The sequence below is a fragment of the Pyxicephalus adspersus genome, chromosome 3 (genome assembly GCF_032062135.1).
Source record: "Pyxicephalus adspersus chromosome 3, UCB_Pads_2.0, whole genome shotgun sequence".
Taxonomy (NCBI): Eukaryota; Metazoa; Chordata; class Amphibia; order Anura; family Pyxicephalidae; genus Pyxicephalus; species Pyxicephalus adspersus.
Genome location: NC_092860.1, coordinates 18801390 through 18826909, shown reverse-complemented (window position 1 = coordinate 18826909; position 25520 = coordinate 18801390). Strand labels below are relative to the sequence as shown.

At 38.1% G+C, this 25520-nt stretch overlaps 1 protein-coding gene across 1 annotated transcript; it reads left to right on the top strand.

The window, feature by feature from the left end:
- Positions 1-46: 46 nt before the first annotated feature.
- LOC140325389 (protein-glutamine gamma-glutamyltransferase E-like) lies at positions 47-25520 on the top strand. Its single transcript, XM_072403213.1, has 14 exons — positions 47-272; positions 373-443; positions 5701-5866; positions 8070-8303; positions 8389-8507; positions 9413-9541; positions 10719-10896; positions 13472-13604; positions 14608-14711; positions 15567-15809; positions 18954-19280; positions 20438-20598; positions 22255-22388; positions 24036-25520. Exons 1-14 carry the CDS (start codon positions 47-49, stop codon positions 24187-24189), a joined length of 2379 nt encoding a protein of 792 aa, XP_072259314.1. The 3' UTR covers positions 24190-25520.

Below are 25520 nucleotides of genomic sequence, written 5' to 3'. Positions count from 1 at the left end.
TGACACCAGCCCTTCTAGCCACATAGCCTTACCATTGAAGGCTTCCATGAAAACCTTCCACACCTGCAAGTCAGCCCTCACGTCTTTTGACAAGTGCACAAAATGTCCTGGCAACCGAACCCCCGCCGTGGCAGCCGCCAACCTTCTGCAAAATATTCTACCCATCTCAACCACTCTACATGCAAAATTTAACTTACCCAACAAGGACTGCACCTCCCTCAATCTCCTCTTCCTGTGCCCACAAGTGGACACCATCTCCCGCAGTGCCACCAGTTTGTCCTGAGGCAACCTACTTTCCATAGCTTGAGAATCCAATTCTATCCCCAAAAAGGCAATGGTAAACCCTGGACCCTCTGTTTTGTCCTCCGCTAGCGGCACTCCAAATCTCCAAGCCACATGCTGCAACGTCGCCAACAAAATCCTGCAAACTGAACTACCCGCAGGTAACAAAAAGTCATCCAAATAGGGAATGAGCGAATCCACACCAGCTACCGTTCGAACCGCCCACTCCAAGATTGTACTAAACATCTCAAATAATGAGCCGGAGATAGAACATCCCATGGGCAAGCATCTGTCCACAAAATACTCACCCTGCCACTTACAACCTAAAAAACGAATGCATGCTGGATGTACCGGCAACAAGAGAAAGGCAGCTTCAATGTCCGCCTTGGCCATTAACGCCCCCTTTCCATAGCGCCGCACCCACTTTATCGCAGCATCCAAAGACGTGTATGCCACTGAGCATAGGTCAGGATCGATGCCATCATTCACTGATCCCCCCCGGTGGAAACGATAAATGGTGTATCATCCTGAACTTACCTGGCTTCTTTTTTGGCACCAGGCCCAACAGAGAAGTCACCAAACCTTCCATTGGCGGTTCCCGAAAAAAGTCCCACTCAGCCTACCCAAACTCACCTCTTTAGCCAATTTTTCGGAAACCACCACTGGGTAATTTAATGCAGACCTTAAATTCTTTGGTTCCGAAGGGATCACTGCCAAACTGCATCGCCCCGCTTTCCGGCTCTATGTTTGGAACACCACACAAGCCCATGGTTCCCTCCACACCCTGAACATTCATGGCCGAAACTGCAATTTCCACCAAACTTGCAGGAACCCTCATTATACATCCAACAAAGCCCTTTTTTCTTTCCGGCCGGCGATGCCCCCCCTTGTGGCCCACTGCCCCCCTGAAAAACTGCACACCCCCTGTCCTCCAAAAAGACATAATCCGCATTTAGAGACCTATGTCTTTATGGTCCCATCTCAAGGACGGCCGCACTGCTTTGCGCTGACGAAATTGTTCGTCATACCTCAGCCACGCTGTCCCCCCATACAAGCTTGTACGCTTCCCTGAAAGTATCAAGGTAGCAAAACAAACTTACACACAGCCCAGGTTGCCGTTCCCCAAGAACACCAAAATACTGAATGCCTGCAACCAATTAAAAAAGGTGCGCGGAATCAAACCGTATCTGTGCTGTTCGCTCTCTTCCTTGCTCCCCTCCCCCAATGGCCTATCCACATTAAACTGCTTTAAAGGTAACAGGGAGAAAACATCGACATATTCCCCCTCTAAAATGCACTCGAGCATCTTTCCTTCAGGTGGGCTCCCAGGGGTCCATCCAAGCAGACATAGACCTCTCCTCTAGCCGCATCTCCCACGCCGTCTGTCGCCCGCTCCAATGCATCCAGGCCCCCTGCAGTCCCACCTCTGTCCTCCCCTACCGAACACACAGACCCCCTTTGTAACCTTTCTGCACCCAAATCCTGCCTCCCACATACTGAACCCACCTCTTTAGTAACACTCCCACCACTTGCTGTAAAGACCGCACCACCTCCCGCATTCCCTCTAACACCTCCTGCACCCCCCCAAGCAGAGACCCCCCCACCCTATTTAGTACCCCCCACCCCAACAAGAATACTGCATCCTGCGGTAGCATCCTGTTTTGGAGATATTTCTCTGCAACAGGGGCTTGTGCACAGCAAAAATGGATAGGCCAAGAACCATGAAATTCTTAAGGAAAACATATGACCCTCTTTCAGTAGGTTGTCAATGAGAAGAAGGTTAACCTTTCAACATGGCAATGACATGAAGATCACAGCAAAATTGAGCACACAGTGGCTGAAGGAGAATAAGCCCAGACTTATTCCTATTAAAAATTTGTGGAATTAATTGAAGATTGTAGTCCACTAACGGTCGTCATAAAGTTTGATGGAGCTTGACCAGTTCTATATAGAAGATTGGGAACATACTGCACAGTTTGGAAGTGAAAAGTAGTGATAAGGGAGTAGTGATAAAGGAGCATTCATGTTATGCTCCTTTATTCATCTTACTGCTTCCGTTTTTTTAAATTCTGAATTGCTGCTATTATATCTTTAATTTAAATGTTATAATTGCAGTTAGTCCATACAGCTGGAAAAACTATGTGTCTGTCTTTATTTCAGGCTGCAAATAGGAATATTTTACACTTGGAGACTATTCTCTATACCCACTGGGGATTTTTTTGTTTTTTTCTGTAAAACTTTTACAGAAAGTAAAACTTTTCTGTAAAACTTTTACAGAAAGAAAAACTTTTCTGTAAAACTTTTACAGAAAAGAACACATCCATTTAGTTGGATTTGTTTTTATTGGTGTATTATTTGGTCAAATGGAGATTCAGGGTCAATTATAGTTATGGATATAAAAATATCATGACGACATTTCTTTACTTGAAAAAACACATTCTTATATTTATATACTTCTTTGGAATAAAAAAATTGGTAAAAAGATATTTTCATCATACTGTACCTTACCTCGCGTTTATGCGCTCATATCCTTCAATGAGGGTAATTTCATAATTTTTCTAGTGATATCCTGGGAAAGTTTGAGTATCTCAAATCTTATGGGAAAATCTTCCTGCACTGAGCTTGACGCTCAGTATTTCCCAGGGTTGGAGTAAGTATTTTTTTTAAGGTTTTTTCTCTGCAGGTGTTTTATGAGAAGGGAATGAGATGTCTTGAATTTTAGTGTCTGCTTTAATATAAATTCACAAAAATGCATTGTTTTGGTTTTGTCATAGCTGAGACCCCTATCAGCTTTTTAATTGTGGTACGTCTGTAAGAAATTTCTCTTTACTTCTCTGTCCTAGTGACTACACAGGAAGTAAATAGAATCAGCCTGGAAGAGTCAAAGACAACAGTGCTCTCAGTTTTGTTGTTGGAGACTTTCCCCTCATTCCCCATCCCAGTGATCATTAAGGATGTTAAGAGAAATTTCCCCAAAGGGCTCACAGTAACTGGGAAAACCTGACTAAAATAATGGTAGTTCAACTTTAATTTACACAATCTCATTATGCAGTATATTAATAATCCCGGTGTGAACTCTGTACACTCTGGTATCCTAAAATTGTAGCTGCTGTTATTGTGGTTCTAATGTAAATGCCTGACCTTACATGATGGAACATGAGGAATGACATCATGCCACATTATATCTATTATTAAATGGCATTAGATCAAACACTATGTATTTTTTTCAGCCATGAATAACCTTCCAAATTATAAGTGGCATAGCTGGTTTTCCTGACACAGAATATGTAACACATCAATAATGTGTACAAGGTTGCACGTGTTGGAATGCTATGTACTAAAGAAGAATATATGTTGGTAATACCAGGATGGTCCCTCTTTTGCCTTCTGTTGTATATCTTTGTGGCATAGATTTAACAAGGTGCTGGAAACATTCCTCAGGGATTCTGATCCATATTGACATGATAACATTATGTAACTTGATTATTGGATTTGTCAGTATTGGATTGAGATCCAGTGACTGGGGTGGCCATTTGAGTACAGAGAACTCAATGTCATGCTTAGGAAACCAGTTTGAGTGTTACGGTGCTGCAGGGCAGGGTGGTGGACCCTCCATGTCACCAGCTCAGTTGGCACAGATGTGCGTGGGGTGCAGAGTCTAAGCAGCTCCCGATCTTCACCAGAGCCTCTAGTGGTGAGGATGTTATGCTGCAGGAAACTGCTAGGTTGCGGCCCCCGTGCACGCAGAGGCCGGTGACTGCTGACAAAAAGGAGTCAGGCGAGGTGCAGGCGTGTCAGACAAAATCGAGGTCAAACAAGCCAGAGATCAGGGGAAGCAGCAAGCAGGAGTAGTTAAGGTCAAGGTGAAGTCGGTACACTAACAATCAGGAACAGGAGACATAAACTGGAACAACAGGAACCCAGGAGCAGAGCCAAAGGAACTCCTTGTTCAGGCAACTTCCTGTTGCAAGTGACTTCCTTTTATAGGGGAAGTCATAAGGCAGATGGAAACCACATGACCCACAGATAAGAGAACCCATTACCAGAGGTAGTGTGGGAGCAGAGACTGCTCAGGTGGTGTTCACACTTCTGCCAGCAGATGGAGTGCTTCAGCGGGGTAAAGGGGCAGCTCCCTTGGGATCACGTGACAGCTGCTGCTGGCTGCAGAGTAATGTGAGGTGGGTGGTACAGACACAGGCCCAGATCGCCTGATTTAAGCTTTGTGACATGGTATGTTATCCTGCTGTTAGCTGTCAAAAGGAATGGACATGGTCAGCAACAATACTAAGATAGAATGTGGTGTTTAAATGGTGCTCAGTTGGAATCAAAGGATCCAAAGCATGCCAAAAAAATATCACCCACATCACCACCATTGCTTATCCAATGTTGGTGGGGCTGTGTGATTTGCAGCCTTGGGTTCCTGTTCTTAGCTGATAGGAGTGGTGCCCAATGTCGTCTACGGTTGCTTTAGCAAGGTTTGACGTGTTCTGCATTCAGACATGCTCTTCTGCATACTCCTGGCTGTAATCAGTTACTGTTGCCTTTTTATTGGCTCTAACCAGTCGGGCCATTTTTCTTTGACCTTTGGTATCAACAAGGTATTTTAACCCAGAGAAATTATGCTTCCTGGATATTTTCCATTGTTTTAACCATTCTCTTAAAAACTTCAAGATGGCTGAGTGTACAAATCCAAGAATAAACTTTCTCAAATAAAATTAGTTTTCTTTCTCTTGCCCTTAGGGTGCAGGGCTTCAGAAATCTCTGCTTATTCAATTCACTCTCTAACTAATGAACTTTCATCTAAGCATTAAGGCAAACAAAACCTCTACTTTTTTTATCGGCTCCCTAGGGCCAAAAATAAAATAAAATAATAATTTCATGTCCTAGGGATTGGCAATTTAACTTATTCAGGGGGACGGACTACCTATAAATATATATGTATATGTATACCTTCATACCAATACTGTCTCAAAAATACTCAGATCAGCCTGCCTGGCCCCCACAACCATACCATTTTCACATAAATCATCTTTCTTCATAGCTCATTTTGAAGTATATTGCACACCAAAACCAGCAGGAGGTAAATCTAAGCAATGCTTGCAGAAAAAATGTAATGTAAATAACTAGAAAAGCAGAAACACATTTAATGCCTGATTCTGGGCTATGGGCACCTTTTCAACAGAGGCCTTCCCAGTGTACCATGTACGGTATATTTATGGTACTGCTTGGCAAAAACATGTCAAATGTTCTCCAAAAATATAGCAAATTGTTACTTTTTGAGCTCAGATTATTTTCTCCTGAGTCTATGTTTGACACAACCATAAAATACAAGCTCTGTTTGATTAGGATGACTGCATTATACATATTTCTCCTATTACATTAAGATTTTATATTAAATGTGTTTTTTTAGACCTACAGGTGATCAGCTATGATTTGTATCCCAGTGCTAATAAAACAAATCATCATACCAATGTTTATGACAGCAGCGACCCAATCTTCAGGCGAGGTCAACCATTCACCATGACACTTAACTTTAACCGACCTCTGCAGTCAGGAGAAAATGTCATATTTATCTTCGAAATTGGTAAGTAGAATAATTAACATAAATTACATTTTATTTATAAAGTCTCAACAGGCATTCATATAGATACCAACCCAGGTGCTAATACAAAATGGGAATTTGCTGTCTCGATCTAGCCATTTGAATATTGGTATGTAGTAATTTATTTTGCTATCTTAAATTATAACATTTTAGGTGCCACTAGATTTGAGAGTGTTTAGCTGAACCCTTGTTTTATGTCCTTTTTAATGGAACATTATGTTTTATGGTCAAGAGTCTTGTGGGCCCCTGTAATATGCAAAGTTATGCTGGTTAGTTACTGCGTTCCTGATGGAGCCACCCCTCCTGGTTAAATTAAAGGGCACAGACCAGATTTTTCTTTCTGTACAATCCACTTTAACGTTACCATACTAATGTACCATGTAATGTGTGCCTAAACATTGTGTGTTTTAGATAGGGCGACTTTACCTTTAATGGGTAATGTGTATCCAATGCAGGCCTCTGCACTTCAGAAATGGTTGGTAAATCCAATGAATATTGTATAATAGGATTGCATCACAGGGTCTGATTTATTATTGCTCTCCAAGACTGAAGAAGATAGACTATCATGGGAGAACCTGGCTGATTCAGCAAAACTGGAATAAATTAGTTTCCTATCATTTGCCAATGTTTTTGATCCTGGATCAGGACCATCCATCCATCAAGTTTGTTGGATTACTTAGGTTCTCCCAGTCCTGGAGAGCTTTAGTAAGTCAAACCCATACTGTCCAGGTATTTAAATGTAACTTACGATTAAGGACTTTTATTTTGTAAAAGGAAAACAAAGAAAATCTTCTTAAGGGATGATGGAGAAAAAAAAATGTAAGGAATTCACTGTTGCAAGCAGGTATGTCTTATGTACCCGAAGCATGTATGAGGTAGGAAAAATGACTCATGGTACAACAGTAATACAATGGTAACAATTACACATGCAGTGAATGCAGGTAGACTAAATTAGGAAGGCTGAATCATGAGAAACAATCTTGATTTCTGGAAAATATAATGACCAGCTTCCTAAGAGTGAGGAATTGGAATGAATATTGGAATTGGAATGAATATGAATATTATCTGCATAAATATAAATATTATATCACCCTATCAATGCACATATATATTCAACAAATGAAGGTTCATGCACAAATAATAGCTTGTCATTTAAACAGTTTATTAAAGGAACAAGTTGAAACATAAAATGCACAGCAATATTGGTTGAGATATAGGAACTTCAATAAACAAAATATAGAGTAAATGAAAATAATGTTGTTAGTAGGTAAACCTCTATAGCAATCTAAAATGGTTAGTACATAATCCTTTAATTACAATATAGCAAAACAATACAATAATAATATAGAAACCTTTAGGAATGCATTCATGAATATTTTATAGCTACCTGCTTAGATGTTAATGGGTACCCCAGGAGCCTGCTTCCTTCAGAAGAGAGCTCTAAAAGAAGAGCCTAAGAAGAGAGAGCCTCAGGAGAAGAGAGTGTGCTCCATTATCTCCGTTACCATTTTTATATAGTTAATTTTAATTAGGTCTCATGGGGGATCTTGGATTGGTTGCTGAGTGTGATCTGTAGGACACCTATTGGCTGACACATTCCCTTAGCTAAAGACTGGTTATTTCAAACTTCAGGAATTTACTAGACCTCCTAGCAAATTTGATATGGAAAGCTGGAGGCAAAGCCAGGTGGAGGCAATGACCAGTCATCTAATGTAGTTGTCACCAAAAGGTCGGATGGGCCATCACCCCAACCCATCTGTCCAGCTATTAATCCATCTCTGCTTGATTGATTTATAACCCCTTAAAGGCCCTACTGGTAATCCTCAATATTATGGGGATGTTTTTCTATTGTACCTTGTGTGAAGTGGCTGGATGAAGAGAAACAGATCCCAAACATTCCAACACATATACACCCATATACACATACATCATATATACATATATATCTATCCACATATCTCTATAAAAAATCTTGGGGTGCAACACTAATAGTAGTAGTACAAAGTACCTGACACAAAAAGAAATCAGTCATCTCAACCCAACAGCCTTATATCTTAATGTTTCTTGTATTTGTACCTTTGGTCAGAATTAAAACAAATAAGTTAACATTTCCGGCCCAATAATAAAGATCATTTACATCCCTCCTTGAAACTATTAATAAAATGTCTGATTGTCTCTTCTCTAGGTCCTTCCCCATTAGAGAGCTCTAGAACAAAAGCAGTGATTCCTCTATTTGGAGCTATAAATCAAAGCTCATGGAGTGCTGTCTTGTCAGCTAGCATTTCTAATTCCATTACTGTGGCTATAAACAGCCCTCCAGATGCTGTGATTGGACGATACACTATGAGTGTTGCTGGAAACTCCGGTACCCCACAGCCTATTTGTGGACTATATCTGCTCTTTAACCCTTGGACTCAAGGTAAGAAGCATGCAATACGTATTAAAAAAAAAACTTTGTGTGTCGGTTATCTTGATATAAATAATGTTTTTTTTTCTTATTTCAGAGGATGATGTATTTTTAGCTGATGAAAGTGAGAGACAAGAATATGTTCTGAATGAAAAAGGAGTAATATTTGTGGGAAGTGAATATAGCATCTTACCTCTGCCCTGGGGCTACAATCAGGTATGTTTTGTTATATAACCAGGACTGCTGTATGGAAATTCAGCACTATATCACAGAATAACCAGAATGTACATCCCTGGACAGAATACCCATCCAGCAGTGCTTGCTATATTCACAGCAATCTTCAACAACTGTACACAGCTATCCCTGGTTCCCAAAATCTTTTATAATAATCGTAACTACTGTCCACACTACACTCCCTGATAATTACCTGGCACTATAAACTGCATCTAATACACCCCTGAGGAAGCTACTTGGCGAAATGCGTCGAGTTACAAGATGTTTAATGACCAATTTATTTTGAACTACCATACTGTCTCAATACCTTCACAGTGATTATCTCTCTAGCTGCACTTTTTTAACTCCATGATGCTAATGGGTGTTAAGATTTTGAAATGTTTTGACATAAGGTGATATAACTAATGTTTTTGTTTACTTTCATGTATACCTATTTGAATTAAATACAGTTCAAAGTGTTTAGCCACAAATCCCCTCTCCTTATCTTCTTTATCATAATTCAAGTTTAAATAATCATTTTTTGCATGTTTATTATTTAGGGTCTATTTATGTGACATATGTCCTTTATCTACATACTTTGTGCTATATATGATATTGCAAAGCCAGAATGTATGGCAAAGGTGTCATGAGCAGGAGATAAAACATAAAAATCAATAAATCATGTTTCTTATGTTCACAGCAGGTCAGGTTTTATCAGCTCTCGTCATTTAGAATTCTGAACCATGATTGTAAAATTTTCATTGGGATCTATCAACACAATCATGTTATTTCCATAAATCAGATTCCTAATAATTGGTGTCATATGGTCATTTATTCATTTGAACCAAATATGTAATTACTACATAATCTATAACTCTATAACTAAAAGCCCTGTTTTTTTATCCTAGTTTGACAAAAGCATGCTTGAGATTTGTCTTACAATAATGGACCGAAGCGTTGATTACAAAAATGATCCAGCTTTGGATGTTACCCGGAGATATGATCCAGTCTATGTATGCAGAGCAGTGCATGGAACGGTGAGTTGTTTTTCTACAATTCACATTTATTCAGTTACACATAGACAGCAATATGATTACAGGATTTCAGTATTGGCAAAAACTAGTAAAAAAGGGCGATGAAGAAAATTGTTGTGGGAACAGAAGCCTAAGTATGTCATTACAGAATACTTACAATAAGGCTGAAAAATGCTGGATTTTCAACTTTAAAGCATAACTAAACACTAACAATAAAAAAAATGTGACCAGGCATTTCCTTTATTGCAGAAGGGATAGGTTTTTGCATTTAATCAGTCCCAGCACCACCAGGGGATGATATGATGCTGTGGGTACCCCAGTATCCTATGCTCGTGATACTCCCCAGAATTTGCTTTACAGTGTATGGCCTCGTGTTTTAGTCACGTTGCAAACATCTAAAATATACCCACTCAAATTATTATTTATTATTATTTACCAGGATTAATATAGCGCCAACATATGAGGCATAAATACGGGTTGCAAAAGACAGACAGATACAGAAAAGTGATACAGTATGAGTAAAGGACCCGAAGAGCTTACAATCTAGGAGGTGTGGGAAGTGTTACACAATACAAGGGGAGATGTGGAGTAATGGGAAGAAGTGATCCAAATCCATTCCTCCAATGTTGAACTAGAATTTTCCCCAAGTGCGTTATTTTGCCTTTAGAAACATCAAACTTCAGTTTCCACTGCTTTGACTAATTTTTCGGCAATGCCACATCATGTTCCTTGTTATAAACACCTCTAGGAAAATCAATCCCTTGCCCCTCTTTGTGTTATTATTAAAAAAAAATTGCCCACCAAATCTCCAGTTATATCACATAATACATTAAAAAGAAAATTACCTACTACAAATTCTATTGAATACTTGTCTTTGTTCTACAATATTCCTATTTACAACCTTTACTGATATCTATCCATTAGTCAACTGCATATCCACTGAACTATTGAGTCCTACCTTGTACAACTTTTTGGAGAGATCACTTTATAAAGTTTATACATATTTTTACCATTGTAACTACCATATATCTGTAATATAGTTCAGGCACTCTTAGAATACATAGAAGATAAAAAAAAGAGAGAGGGCAGCCTTTTTTTTTTTAATGAGACATGCTATTCCCATAATTTGAGAGTTTATCTAACCAATCTCTCTATGTGCTTTATATACTGTATCTGCAAGTTGAACAGTAAAGATGAAAATGGTGTTCTTGTGGAAAACTGGAGCGGGTTCTATGAGGATGGGATCAGTCCCACCAGCTGGAATGAAAGTTCTGTCATCCTAAAAGATTGGTACTTTAAGGATTTTAAGCCTGTGAAATATGGACAATGCTGGGTATATGGTGGATTACTCTGTACAGGTAAGAACTTTTCAAATAAAGGTTATGCTGCACTCTAATATAGGAATTATAATAAAGAATGTGCATTTATCATCAAATCAACATAATCAAACCAATTTCTCATCATATCACAACATCCAAAGAAACATTGATTCTCATGGGTAATGAGTAATGGGGTCTGACCTAAAAGTAGGGCAATTGCAACCAAAACATACCATGCTTACAGGTGTTTTCGGTAAAAAAAAAGGATAGCTTTTTGTAACATTTTTTAAGAATCCTTAAAGTAAACCTAAGCTTTGCACATATTGATGCCTACATATAATCTTGCTTTATGGTGCAGTAAAATGTCTAATCTGTAATTTAGTAAATACAAATAATATCATAACAGCATAAAATGTCTTAACCCCGCTGGCATTCTAATTCTTTCAGTATTTTCATGCAAAAAGTGTTAAATTTTTTTGCATGGAAATTTATTTTACATTGTAGGCCTATTATTCTTAGGCATACCTCACCAAAATATGTGCAATATTTAATACATTAAATATTAAACTATAAATAAAAAAATTTAAAAAATCTGTTAAAACAAGGGTGCATAAAAATACAGAAACCTGTAATATAACTGTACAGTAGCATGTTTCATATATATATATATATATATATATATAATTAATATAATTATATAAATAACATTTAAAGATTTCTTTGTATTGGACTCAATACAGTTACTTTGGGCCTGATTTATTACAGCTCTCCAAGGCTGGAGAGAATACACTTTCACCAGTGAAGCTAGGTGATCAAACAAATGTGGAATGGATTTCTTCAATGTCATTTGCTATTTGCTAGCAAAAGCTTTGAATCCTGGACCAGATCCACCCCAGGTTTGTTGGATCGCCAAGCTTCACTGGTGAAAGTGTATTCACTCCAGCCTTGGAGAGCTTTAATAAATCAGCACCAAAGTAACTGTATTAAGTCCAATACAAACCTTTTTGAATTTCCCGCCGCGCCACCTTCCCGCACCGATGCATGCACCAACGTCACCGGGAAACCTCAGAAAACGTCTCTGCAGTCGCCGACTGAAGATTGGAGGAAGAAGACGTGTCCTGAGGACCTGCAGGGACGAGTAGGATGCCGGGGGACGCCAATGGAACAAGGTAAGTGTTTTTTTAATGTTTTTGGCAACCCCAAGTGTGACTCAGGATTGCCGCTTTTTGCAAGTAAAATCCACCTCGAGTCACACTCGGGGATAGCGCTAGGGGGGTAATGGAGTCCAGGGACAAAAGCTAAAAGGGAACTAAACTCGTTGTTGAGCTTCTGCCATAATCAGCAAGTATGTACAGAATACTTGCTGATTATGCCACACTGTGTCCAGGACCTGGTATTGCTGCATTCTATGGAGCCGCCATCTTCACCGCCAGCTCTACAGCAGACTTCTGTGGAGAGAATGATCCTGTTCAGTGATTGAATAATATAAATAATGCCATTCTAATTCCCTTTCTGATCACTCTGTGCCATTCAAATTCCCCTTCTGATCACTCTGCCATTCAAATTCCCCTTCTGATCACTCTGTGCCGTTCTTACCTTTTTTTCCACTGTACGGCAGTTAGGGCAGGGATCAGCAGGGGGCGCTGTGCCGGCTTCTTTCGCTCTGCACTGCAGCCAGGAGGAGACACATGCTGCAGCCAGAGAGGAGAGGAGACACACGCTGCAGCCAGCGAGGAGAGGAGACACACGCAGTATCGGGTATCGGGTGAGTATCCTATTTTAATTATTTTATAACACATTTGTCGTATAAGACGCACCAACTTTTCCCCCCCAGTTTTGGGGAAGAAAAAGTGCGTCTTATACGGCAAAAAATACGGTAAATGGCCTCTTTCATACCTCTCGTGAACCTATTGTTCTCTTTCCCCAATGTGCAACTTTCTGTTCTTGAAAGACTGTTTCCCTTAAGTGCGGGGAGTAGTGTTGGTGTTCGAATTCAGGTTGTCCTTATATTTGACCCAAATATGGCTTTTGGAATTGGGATAGACCCGACCCGAAAAACACAGGATTCGACTTTAGTAAATTTTAGACATGCCTAACAATCATGGAAGTTATTGAATGAGGTGAAATATCCTCAACATTACATAGGAGGCTCAGCCGAATGTAAATACTATCACTAGCTATCTGTTTTATCTATTTGCTTCAAGGGAACTACAAAGTTATTTTATTTCCGTGTACTTTACCCATAATAATTACTAATAATATCCCATATCATTCATGCACTTGAGTATATAATAAGATTTTGTTGACCTAAAAATGCTGTTTGAAACAAGAATCCCAGTTTATACTCAGGCCACATCACTGAATGGAGATGCATGCCTTTGCAAAGTTTGAGGCTCTCTGAGACATTTTTTAGAGTTTGTTACGTACTTTATATGAGGACACAGTGTCATCTACTGGTGGCCAGCAATAATGCCCAAACTCATAAACTTAAAAGCACAAAATGTCAACAGTGACGGATATATTTTGTGCCCTAGGTTTATACTGAAGTCAATGTAGTTGTTTTTTCAGATACTAGATACAAAAGTAGGTACTTTAATTTGTTCTTTTTTTGCAGTACTCAGGTGCTTGGGAATTCCAACCAGGGTCATTACCAACTTCAGCTCTGCCCATGACAAGAATGGAAACCTGTATCTAGATATGTTCTATGACAACTATGGAACAAGCAATGAGTCCCAGGATATGATATGGTAAGCACAAGTAAACATAAAGCAAAAACTAGCTGAAACAATATTGGCTATTAAACATTTCTTTTACTGTAGATGAAAAAACCGTTTTAATTTGCATTCAACTAAGAGCCCATTTAAACCATATTGCATTGTGGTAATACATGCATTCTAGGCTCTTTATTAGACATACACTGCCATGCAATAGCCCATTTTTTTAAATTCAAACTCAGAAAAAACTGCTCCTGCAGTATTATAGTTCACTTTTGTGCATATTATCCCACATTGTAAATTGTACATTCTTAGCTGTGTGTAGTATTACAGCCAACTGAGTGCAGGCTTACAACACTGCTGCTAAGTGCAAGGCAGTTATTATTATTAATATAGTTTATTCATAAAACATCATTAAATTATGCAGCTCTGTGCAGTGAATAGGGGGATGAATAACAAGTACTGTTTTAGTGATTGGTGATGGTTAAGAAAGAGAGAAAGATGGGTAAAGGCAGATTAGTAGGTGAGGTGCAAGAGATTTTTTGATTTTGATTTTTAGGTTTTGAAGGTTTGTTTAAATGTATTATAAAGGTAACAGAAAGCCAATATTTTCTATTCCTTATGTACCCCATATCTTTTATTCTTCATATACATTGTGTTTACACCAAAATGTTTAGGGAAGGGAATTCTAAAGGGTTGGGGCATTTCCAGAAAAGTCTTAGAGCCATGTTTGGGAAGAGGTTATGACTCAAGTACACATTTGTATGTCATTGGATGTCAAGAGATGGTGGTCAGGGTTATATTTATGTAACAGGTTGGAAATGTAAGTGGAACGGGAGCAGTGGAATAAATACTGTTAATTGTTTGGAATTGTCAGCCTGCAACAAGAAGTTCTGTTACTGGCTGCATTTCAATGTACAAAAAAAACAATTAGAATCAGAAAAAATGATTTGTTGAAGAAAATGCAGAGAGGTTTTGTGTTTTAAATATACTTTATTATCAGCATTACATAATGTTCATATACATATTTGTGCAGGAATTTCCATGTCTGGAATGAATCCTGGTTCACCCGTAAGGATCTAGGCCTGGCTTATAATGGTTGGCAGGTTATGGATGCAACACCACTGGAGTTAAGTGAAGGTATAAACTAAATAAAAGTGAAAGATTGTTTCTATTAATGGAAATTGTACATTTAAAATAACACAAGAGCAGTCAATTCAAACCAAAATAGTATATTATATCATAGATGTAAATAGATAGTTATTTAATATTTAAAGTGAACCACAATTTGGATTACATTCACTTTGCTACAGCACTGCATAATTCAAACAGTTGACCTTTTATTTTTTTGCATGGTATTTCTCAAGGTACATTTACTGAAGTCGACACCAGTGGAGTATCAGCATTCTTCCTGGGATTACCTTTTTTTCCTCCTATATCCATGTTACATCTTGGGAGCATGTTAGCCTGACAGTATGATGTCCATTTTTTGGTCCTTTTCTGCCTAATTCACATGATCACATTTACACTTGGTCTGATAATAAGCTTGTCTGATGCATTTATACACCATATTATGGTTGTTTATTCTCTTTCTGAGGATACTTCCTATAGTGAAACGCGTAGAAGAGCATTTATATTATAACTGAACTATTTTGGTTGGATTGATGTACATATAAATTGCTGGTTAAGAGAAATTTGTAAATAATCATATACTGGCAAATTAAGCTTGTTTTTATAGATTATATTAGATCATGCTAAATAAAAGGAATGTTTTTCCAAAAATATTTGGACATGGATTTGACTATTTCATTTTGGTATCATTAAAGTCCAGGTCAATTTTGTATATATTAGCTTCAGTTTTTGGGGACTAGTGATCATTACATATTTAAACTTTAAAACATTTAGTGACTGTAATATTTAAGGTAGGCTTATTTTAGGTTTAAAGCTCTCCATTGATGTTCAAACATGATTGTTCTTATTGCTATTTCACTGTAGGATTATATCGCTGTGGCCCCGCACCACTGGTGGCCATCCGGGAAGGAGACGTTGACCTCAACTATGACGTGGGCTTCATGTTTGCTTCAGTTAATGCTGACCTAACATACTGGATAAGATTTAAGGATGGCACCAAAAAGAGAGTTTCTAATGACACTAAATACATTGGAAAACATATCAGCACAAAAGCCGTTGGGAGTGATAGCCGTGTGGATGTCACACACCAGTACAAATACGCAGAAGGTAAGAGGAGCCAGATGAGAGTGCATTCAGACCTAAAGAATAAAAACATGATATATTGTGGTTTAACGGTCCTAAGATGTGGTTGTTGTATTAGCTTTTTTTTTTCACCAGAAAATTCTTCCAGTATTACAATTTGTGCTCTGGTATAACAATGTTTACTGACCAAACTATATAAAAAAACAGAAGCAGGGCAGGACTGCAGGAGACTTACCTTTTCCTCCACCTGCCCATAACAGTGTAGTCCTCAGAACAACATTGAAACCAGTGGGGTATAAGGTAAAATTAATGGGTCTCCCAGAAAAACTTTGAATGCCTCCCTGGCCCCATGTAGGGTGGGGATATGACCCCCCTGCTAATTAGATATCAGCTAACTGTAGTGAAGGATGGTGAGGTGGACACATGTCACATCACAAGTTAAAAAGTCCTGCCTAATAATTAGATCTTCCAAGTGAACCTCCATATGGCCCCACTTCAAGCCTGAGTGCATGACGTGATTATTTTCAACTTTGACATGCCCTTCACCATCCTGCCAATCTGTTAGCTTCCATACATGTTTAGCATGCTTTTAATGTTTCAGAAGAATATGTCTAATACTGTGAGGAATGCTGGGTAAATGGTGGACTGTCAATCTGATAGGTTCCTTTCCACTATGGGTACGTTTGACATAATATACTGCAGAAACAAGTAGGCCATCACTCCTAAAAACAGATTACCTAACTTTTGGTACAACACTTTGCTTGCTTACACCTAACTTAATTGGTGTGCACTCACCCAGAGGCTGGCATACTACATGTTCAGGTCCACCATTCCAAAGGATTTGCACATTTCCCCTTCCTATTTCTGCTAATACTCCCTAATTTCAAAATCTAGATTTTCCCTCTGTGATTTTGCCAGCTAAACTAATTGTTATCCCCAAGTAGTTAGTTCTTAAATGGTGCAAAGGAAAAAAAGACACACTGCCAATCTAGCAAACATTCCCATGCCACTCCATATGTCTGGCAGCATCAGCTGCTGTCCTTACATCTTTTACTCTATGCTTCATTTGCTGTCCATTCACAACAGAGGGGAAAGAAAAGATGCTAAGATGGAATGGATGGCAGCAGCAGCAGCATGGAGCATCGCGCTCATTGAATAGGAGCCACAACTTTCAACAGAAATGCAGCCGCTATACTGTGCATAGGAACTAAGCTAGGGATGTTTGTATCTATGTGAGGAGATGAGGACAGTGAAGGCCTCCAGGGGAGGTAACTTTTGGTAAAACATTTTTTTTACATTTATTTTATACCTACATTTGTCTTTTTTAATTAAAATCTGAGCAGTGGCAGGGTGTTGTGCTAAGTCAGGACTGGTTTACTGGTATGCATTTTACTGTAGCTGCATTCACAGCTGCCATCGGGGTGACAATGGGTACTTCTATACCGAGCCTCAATTAAATAAGGTTGACGTTTGTTATGCTGGAACTTTAAAGGGAGGGGGCCCAGGAAGTTAACTTAGTATTATATGTAGAGGTCCAGAAATTTCTGATGGTAGTTTTGGGTGCATTGGAGTGGTATTGCAATACTCCAATGTATGCATTTTGCATTATTGCCAGTTGCGGTAACATGGGCATTTTTTGGCATTTCAACATAAAGTTTTTTTGTTTTTTTATGTATAAAAAATGTTAATAATTATTTATATTTGTGTCAAAATAAGTTATTTACATGAAACGATCCGTCCCCATCTGCACATAGCTCATGGATCTCACTTTTGAAGACTGGTTGACATTCCTGACATTTTTCACCACCACCTACTGAACCTACCTATGCACTGCAGGAAAACCATACTGCATCTTTTTAAGAACTAAATCCATTGACAACTTTAAAATAGACCTGTTCACAAAGTTTGCATATTGAAGTATATACATATTCAAAAACAGGAAGTAAATGCACTTGATAACAATTCTTTATTCACATCTTTGCAAAAAAATATGCAGAAATAAATCAAAACAGAGGCATTGATGCCCTGCAGTTTTTTCATTTTTCAATTGCAAAATAACACTATCAGCCTGGCAGTTAAGATTCTTTCGAACACTAATGTTTAGTAAAGTTCTGGGAAATTACAGCTCACAGTTTTCATTCAATTATTCAAAATGAAAATGGATCACCAGATTTTCACTTGACATTTTTTGGTTAAATTATTTCAGAAATAAAGTGTTCATTTATGGTTGATTCAACAAAACACTCAAAATGACTACTCGATCAAGTTTGAAAACCAACCTGTGTATGTGTGGACTTTATGACTTTCTTATCTATTTGATATTCTAAATTAAAGCCCTGTACAGACGTCCAATAGGCATCACATGACTGTCATTGGGAATCATCTTTCATGATCATTTCCAGTAACAGAAAAATGAATGAGCACTATATGGATAGGGGAATAGGAGGGCAAGTGATTGGCACCCCGGAGTGCTTTCCTCCATTGAAATGCTCAATGGTTGTGAATGATCGTCATTAGACCAATGTGCACGTCTTGTGTGAGACTCTTCTGATGTGTGTACATAGCTTATGTCTGCATTCGACCAAACCTTCTATGTCCTAGTTTACTTAACATGAGCCACCCAAGCGTTGGCTCTTCCTGCTTGTTAGTTGTTACCACTTGGCTTTCTGGATGCTGCACAAATCATTCCTACCTCCTTAGTTTGGAGTATGTAAACGATGCATGTGAAAAATAAATGCTCCAGTAGAGTTACTTCTCATTTTCTTCTTTTTTCTGCAAAGTAGACACATCATACAATGTTTAGGTAAATACAAATATAAAATGAGCACCTTTGTAGGCCTAATCATGGCAGACCCTCCTCTCAGGATCAGCATATAGAGTATAGAAGCCCATGGCCCAAAAATACCCTTTATAGAAAGCCCATATAGCCGGACAAACAACAGAAACTCATTAATGTTTCCACCTGGTTAGTTACTGGTCATGGATATAGGGAATCCTTGGCTGGGCTGAAAAATGTAAGTGGGTTCTGTCTCTTGTGTGGCGATAAAGAGTTTCAGAGTAATGGCTTCCACGATGTATATACTTATATGTTCAAATTAGTTGTAAAAAGTAGTCTTATTATTAAAATATTTTTTAAAGTCAGACTCAAAATAATGATTCTCCTTACAGGGTCCTCTGAAGAGCGGGTGATATTTGAAAAGGCAGTTAACAAATTCTTAGAAAATCCTTTTGTGGAGCTTGAGAAGAAGTTGCTTCATTTTAGAAAACAAAGTGAACAGAAACCACTACAAAAAATGGGACTGCAAGGAGCATTGTCTTTGCTACAGATACCAATCTTTGGACAGGACATAACTATAATAATGAGCCTGAAAAACATAACACCCACAGATGTCAAAGTGATTGTGAACATGACCTCATCCAGCATTCTATATACTGGGAAACACAAGCATGAGATCTGGGCAGATGCAAAAGCTGTTCCTTTAAATCCTATTGAGGGTATGTATATAGCGGTGTTATAAAGTAATTACTTGGTTTTCAATTAAAGGAATATTAAACATTAAACTCCAGAACAGCATACACAGATGAAATACATAATAAAAAGAAAGCTATTTGACCTGAAAAAAGAAATTACCAAAGACTGCCCACACATTTTTAGATTCATATAGTACTCTGTATGCTCTGTGTTGCTCTGTATAAGGCCCAACAAAGTAGGGAATGACTGAGCCATGAAACTTACAACTTAAATGTTATTCCACATATTCACCCCAAAGTTTAACACACATTGCACATGGTTTCTCAAGTTTGGTGCCACACATTTGCCATGAGACATTGAACAACCTCCATGCTCTGTACTGCATAGCAATGTGGGAAACATGTGTTAGAGGTGCGATTCATTTTAAAAAGGACCTGCAGTGCATTCCACAACAACACATGATTGTGCTGGCATGATATTTTGTACACATATTTGTGGCCATGTTATACTGGAGATGTGCAGTGGGCCTTGAAAGTTTGAAAGCAGAGAATAGTCACATGAAGCAAGATCTGGTGAGTAAGGTGGAAGGCCTATGACCTCACGCCCCAAATTCTTCATATATGAAGCAGTTGCATTTTCCTGCCAAAAAAAAAAAAAAAAAGAAAACCTCTCCACAGCTACTTTCCATTCATTACCCTAAAAGAAGTATTATGCATGTTTGAACCTTCTGAAGATCATTGGTCAATATTATCGAAATATTCATCAAAATAAATTCACTTGATCTTTCCTGTTTACTTTTGCTCTTTATTTTTTGTGTGTAAAACTGTACACTGACCAAACATAATGACTGCAAGAACTAATGTTTGGTCTTCACATCATAGTAGTATACCCATATTTATTACAGCAACAGGTTGCTCCAAAAATTTTTCATTATGGTCAAAAATAATGCAAAATCATCTTGGGGGTGTCCATTTGTTATCTTTTTTATTTGCATTCACACATTTCTGCATCCACTTCACTGACAGTTTCTGTATACCAAACTGTTCCTAAATTTCATATCCAAAGGTCCCTGAATTCTCACATCTAATGTGTCACAAATTGCTTGATACAACTATGTAATACTAGCATTGTGGAATTTGTGAAAAATTGCCATAATTTCTGTTTTCTCATTTGTTCCTAGAAAAACTTATATCCATCCCCCTAACATATGCTCAGTATGGTAAATATGTGAGTGAAGACAATGTGATCCGTGTGACAGCGTTGTGCGAGGTTGAAGGGACAGAGGAACGAATTCTACTAGAAATGGATGTGATCTTTGCAAAGCCTTCAATGAGCGTCCAGGTAACTTGATAGCAAAGTTTTATTGAAAATTTATATATATATTGTGAGACAGTGGCTGAAAGTAGTAGAAAATTGTGATATTTCGCCTAGGTTTCTTTCATATACAATGTACTAGGATACAGGAAGTGGATATCTCAACTAGGAAACGCTGGGTGAGATATCAGAAATCCAGGAAAGAGGGGTTGCCTTAGCAAAACATTGTTTGCTGAGGACTTTGGTAAATGGTGTTGTCGGGTCTGGATTTCTATGGAATGATGAGCAGGTTGGTAGTGGGGCTCCTCATTCCCTTCCTGTCCAAAACAGGTATCCTATATAGCTCTCAGCCAGGTGATGGAGATCAGCTCATTTCTGGGCTATAAAGGTCTGCACTATTAGGATGTGTGGTTGGGGGGTACTGATTGAACAGACTGTCTTTCACCATTGCTTCTGAAGTCTGCTAAAATAACAAAAAAGGACACTGTAAATTTACTTTGAGTTGTGTCGTGTGGCTGGTAGTAGGCCCGTATAGAAAGGGTGATCTTGTGTTTAGTTAGTGCTCAGCTGAGCAGGAATTTATTTTGTGTTTTTGCCTGTGTGTAAAGGCGTTATATTTTACTTGTGGATGAAACTAAAGAAAACCGCAAATCCCTGTGTAAACTGTACCGTTGTGTCACTGTCTCTGACTGCTGTGCCTACCACTATTAAGCTGACCCCCCACAATATATATATATATATATATATATATATATACTACTAATGAACACTTATACACGTATGCAGATAAGAAATTCAGACTTCATTCTTATTTTCTAATCTACAAGGCTGAATTTCTACATGGTAGCATAGGCTATCACCTACAGAGGCAAGGATTCCAGTGGTGGCACACATCTTTTCTTATGTTTTTCACCAACACAGTGTATTATGAAAGCTTTCAGACTTTAGTCATGCCCATCCTAGCATTCCAGATGGGTCCTCTTTTTTTGCTGTTCCTGCACAATTTGTCATTTTTTGTTGATGGATCAGTGCACTTTGTAGAGACAGTCCATCTGATCTCGATGCCTAGATTCAGAATCCAACTTCTTGCAAGGCTGCTTTACTTCTTTAAGTTGTTGGTTTTATGTATATTGATGCAGAATGGGCAGAGAGGCTCTTTTTAGCCCTTGTGGCCTCAAGTCCCAATGTGCCTTGTGTAGCTTTGATATTAGACCTAGTTTTTGTGATACTAAAGCTAACCAGTTACATTTAGAGAAGATGATACAAGAGCCCCAGATCAGTGGTTTGGAAAATATTAAATCCAGAGGCTCCCGACATTTAGTATTCCTAGAAGGTGGCTAGCAATGGACCATTCATCTCTTACTATAAGTTTCCTTCAATATTTTTTTCTTCCATGTTTTCTTTACCAGCTGCAGAGTGTTTGTAGCACAGTCTACCTTAATGTAAAAATGCACAACTGGTGAATCCGGATTGCTCCTATTCTTACAAAGTCCAGTCTCTGATTGATGAATATGGCGATGATATTCCAGCTTGACCTGTGCTTGGTCATGACAACCTGTTCTTTGTCATACACTCAATTTTTATTAGTAGTCCTCGTATCATGAGAGAAAATGGAAACAGTCATAGGGTGAGTTTTACACTCTACATTGCTGATTCCTAATATATGCTTTTTCTGTTTTACAGGTTCCAAAACATATTGTTATTAACAATGCATTCAATGCAAATGTTTTGATCACCAACACATTATCTGAGACACTGAACAACTGCTCTGTGCTGCTTGAAGGAAATGGTCTTGCCGCTGAGGTTCTGCAGAAGGAGTAAGTCATGACACAAGCTATAGTGAACTTTTTGTTAATTTTCTCTCAACTCCTGGCTCTGCACCAGTCATCCCCTTTCTCCTCTGAAGGCCAACAGACCTGTACAGGTAGTCCCCGGGTTACATATAAGATAGGACTGTAGGTTTGTTCTTAAGTTGAATTTGTATAAAAAAGGGTTTTCTTTTGCCAACAGGGAAAATTTGCATGGGTTTTAATGGTGCCAAATATCAACACTAACAACACAATTTATGTTAAAAAACAATTTGTTGCAATTTATTATACAATAGTATAAAAAATGTATCACAAAACGATAAATTCTTGCAAAATGCAAATAATGACAGTTCTGTAATCACATCATTTCCAATGATACACAATAGCTTTTACAGTCGTTTACTAATTTATATTTAGTTATACCAATAGGCTTCATCAGAACTGATGAAGCCTATTGGTGAAACACGTTAAGGACTGAAAAATTATTGTGTATCATTACAAATTATGGTTATGATTACTGTTATAATTGTCATTATTTGCATTTTGCAAGTATTTATCGTTTTGTGATACATTTTTTATACTATTGTATAATAAATTGCAACAAATTGTTTTTTTAACATAAATTGTGTTGTTAGTGTTGATATTTGGCACCATTAAAACCCATGCAAATTTTCCCTATTCGGAAAAGAAAACCCTTTGACATTTGTGAATATTAGGGTGTGGTGCAATGTGAACAGTTCTCCCAAAGTATCCATTTAAAAGGATTTGTATGTAAGTCAGAACAGGTACATTATTTTTTTTTATATATGCAATTAGGATAGATGTTTGTCCCAACATAATATTAGGCAGCGTGGTGTCAGTTACTGTATAAAATCCTCACAGTAAGTTAATCGCAAACAAAACAAAAATAAACCTTTATGGAGCCTAGACATTCATTAACTTCTGGACCAAGCTGTGCTTTGATATGCAAAAAGAAACAACTGCAGAGTTTGTCTTGGTCATTAAAGAGTTACAAGATGTTTCAGATCAGCTCAGCTTTTAGGGTCACCCACAGTCTCAGCTGTGTTTAGCAAAAGATTTCTGCTGCAAGTCCTCCAGCCTCCGTCCTGCACACGGACAAGCAGGGAATCCCCTGTTCGTATCTAGGAGTCATCCGTGTGTCGGCTGTCCTTAACTCGAGGACTGTCTGTATTTTATGCCCTTTTGTTTTATTACTTACCTTTGTTTTATTACTTACCTTTTTATATTTCTTCAGTATTGTCAGGTGATTCATCTTCCTTTGTCTTTTAACCTGAATGAAGTATGTCCAGAATGATGTAGACAGTGACGCTGATGTGATGATATTAGCGCTGCTTTCTGCATTATTACATTACGAGGCAGGATGTGCTCTACAGTATGTTGTCATGCTTTCAAGTATATTGACACTAAGCATTATTTAACCTGTAAGACTGGCTACATCTTGTGGTGAAAAAGAGGTACCGCAGAGGACATCATTGGGAAGAAAGTAAGAATTGTGACCAGAGCAGCTTTTTTTTTTTTTTTTTAAAAAGAAATTGCAGGAATCCCTCTAAAAACAAAACTTTAATTTATGTTTTAAAAAAAAAGTGAAAAGTGGTCTTCTGGCTTCATAATAATTAATTTTGTTTCTGTTTTCAGACTCCCACCTTTAAATCCTGGTGAAACAACCCAAGTAAGTTTTATTCTCAACCCTTCCAAGATCGGCAACAGAACATTGACAGTAACCCTCAATACTGACAAGATAAGAAATGTAAAAGGCTCCTATCAGGTCTTCGTGTCTGGTTCTCGCTGATTTAATAGACTTCATCATCATCATCACTGCCTATAGGAGATAATAATATGACTAGTAGACTAATGGAAGTATTTCTTACAGTGCTATAGTAACCTGCCTTACTCTTGCCAACACCATGTGTAATACTCATAGCGAAAAAGAAAAGTCACGAATGGGCTACTGCTAAAATCTGAATATTAAGAATTTTTTTTGTTTGTAATTGTAATGCCCTGTTTATTGATTGTTTGACATTTTACCTTGAGTACACAAAATTGTTTAGTTGTCCCTGGATTTGTGGAACTTCTTTGGTACTGATGATGGACTGTAAGTTTAGCATCATGGATACAGCAGTTGAAGCAATGCTTTTAAGCCATTGGCCCTGATTTATTAAAGCTCTCCAAGGCTGGAGAGAAAACACTTTCACCAGTGAAGCTAGGTGATCAAGCAAACCTGGAATTGATTTCTTCAATGTCATTTGCTATTTGCTAGCAAATGCTTTGAATCCTGGACTAGATCCATCCCAGGTTTGTTGGATCACCAAGCTTCACTGGTGAAGTGTATTCTCTCCAGCCTTGGAGAGCTTTAATAAATCAGGGCCATTGAGGGAACCTGATGTGGACAAGACTAGGAACACCAAAAGGTAAACTGATCATGTGGTTAGGTGTAAATTATTGTCTTAATTACACTTAAAAACTTGTGGGTGTAACAAAATCCCCTTTATAAGGATTTGATATGAAGTGATATTCATTATACCATAATTCCAGTCTGAATTTATTGCACCTAACCATTTTGTCATTCAATTTTTGGCACTAACGTTCTTCTACCCCAAACTTTAGGTTTTATGGGTCAAGGCTTAGCCTTTTACACTCTACTTCTGGAACACTAACACTGAAGTTGAAGTATCAGACTATGTCAAATAAATTCTAACTCATAAAGCAAATATAAATATATCATACCCTTAGAATGTTAAGAATTTATATTCAGATTTTTGTATGTGCCCTATTGTGATTGGTTCCCCTTAAAGCAAGTCTTTTTGTATCCTTTGGTTACTGGAATCTTAAAAAAGTTTTGTGCTCCTTTTAATGGAATCTATTCCTTTTCAAAGAGAGACCTTCTACCTCAATTATGCTGTATGACAACTTGTAGGTTTCATCAGTACCTAGAAAGCCTCCAACAATTTCCAACTGTCCAGTTTAAAGGATAAGTCTAATTATTTTAAACTGTAGTTAATTAACAAAACCATGTAAGTGTAGACAACATGATCTGCTACTGGTCTTTGATGACTGGTGTTGGGAAATATCGGTTAGGATTTTTGTGAATGTTACTATACTGCATATTTATGTGATTGAATA

What these genes read in the sequence shown, in the direction of transcription:
- LOC140325389 (XM_072403213.1), top strand. Translation starts at nt 47, where the DNA reads ATGAAAACCTTCCACACCTGCAAGTCAGCCCTCACGTCTTTTGACAAG. An exon ending in CATCTCCCGCAGTGCCACCA is followed by an intron (nt 273 to 372) that starts GTTTGTCCTGAG and finishes GTCCTCCGCTAG; the next exon opens with CGGCACTCCAAATCTCCAAG. An exon ending in TCCTTTAAATCCTATTGAGG is followed by an intron (nt 19,281 to 20,437) that starts GTATGTATATAG and finishes ATTTGTTCCTAG; the next exon opens with AAAAACTTATATCCATCCCC.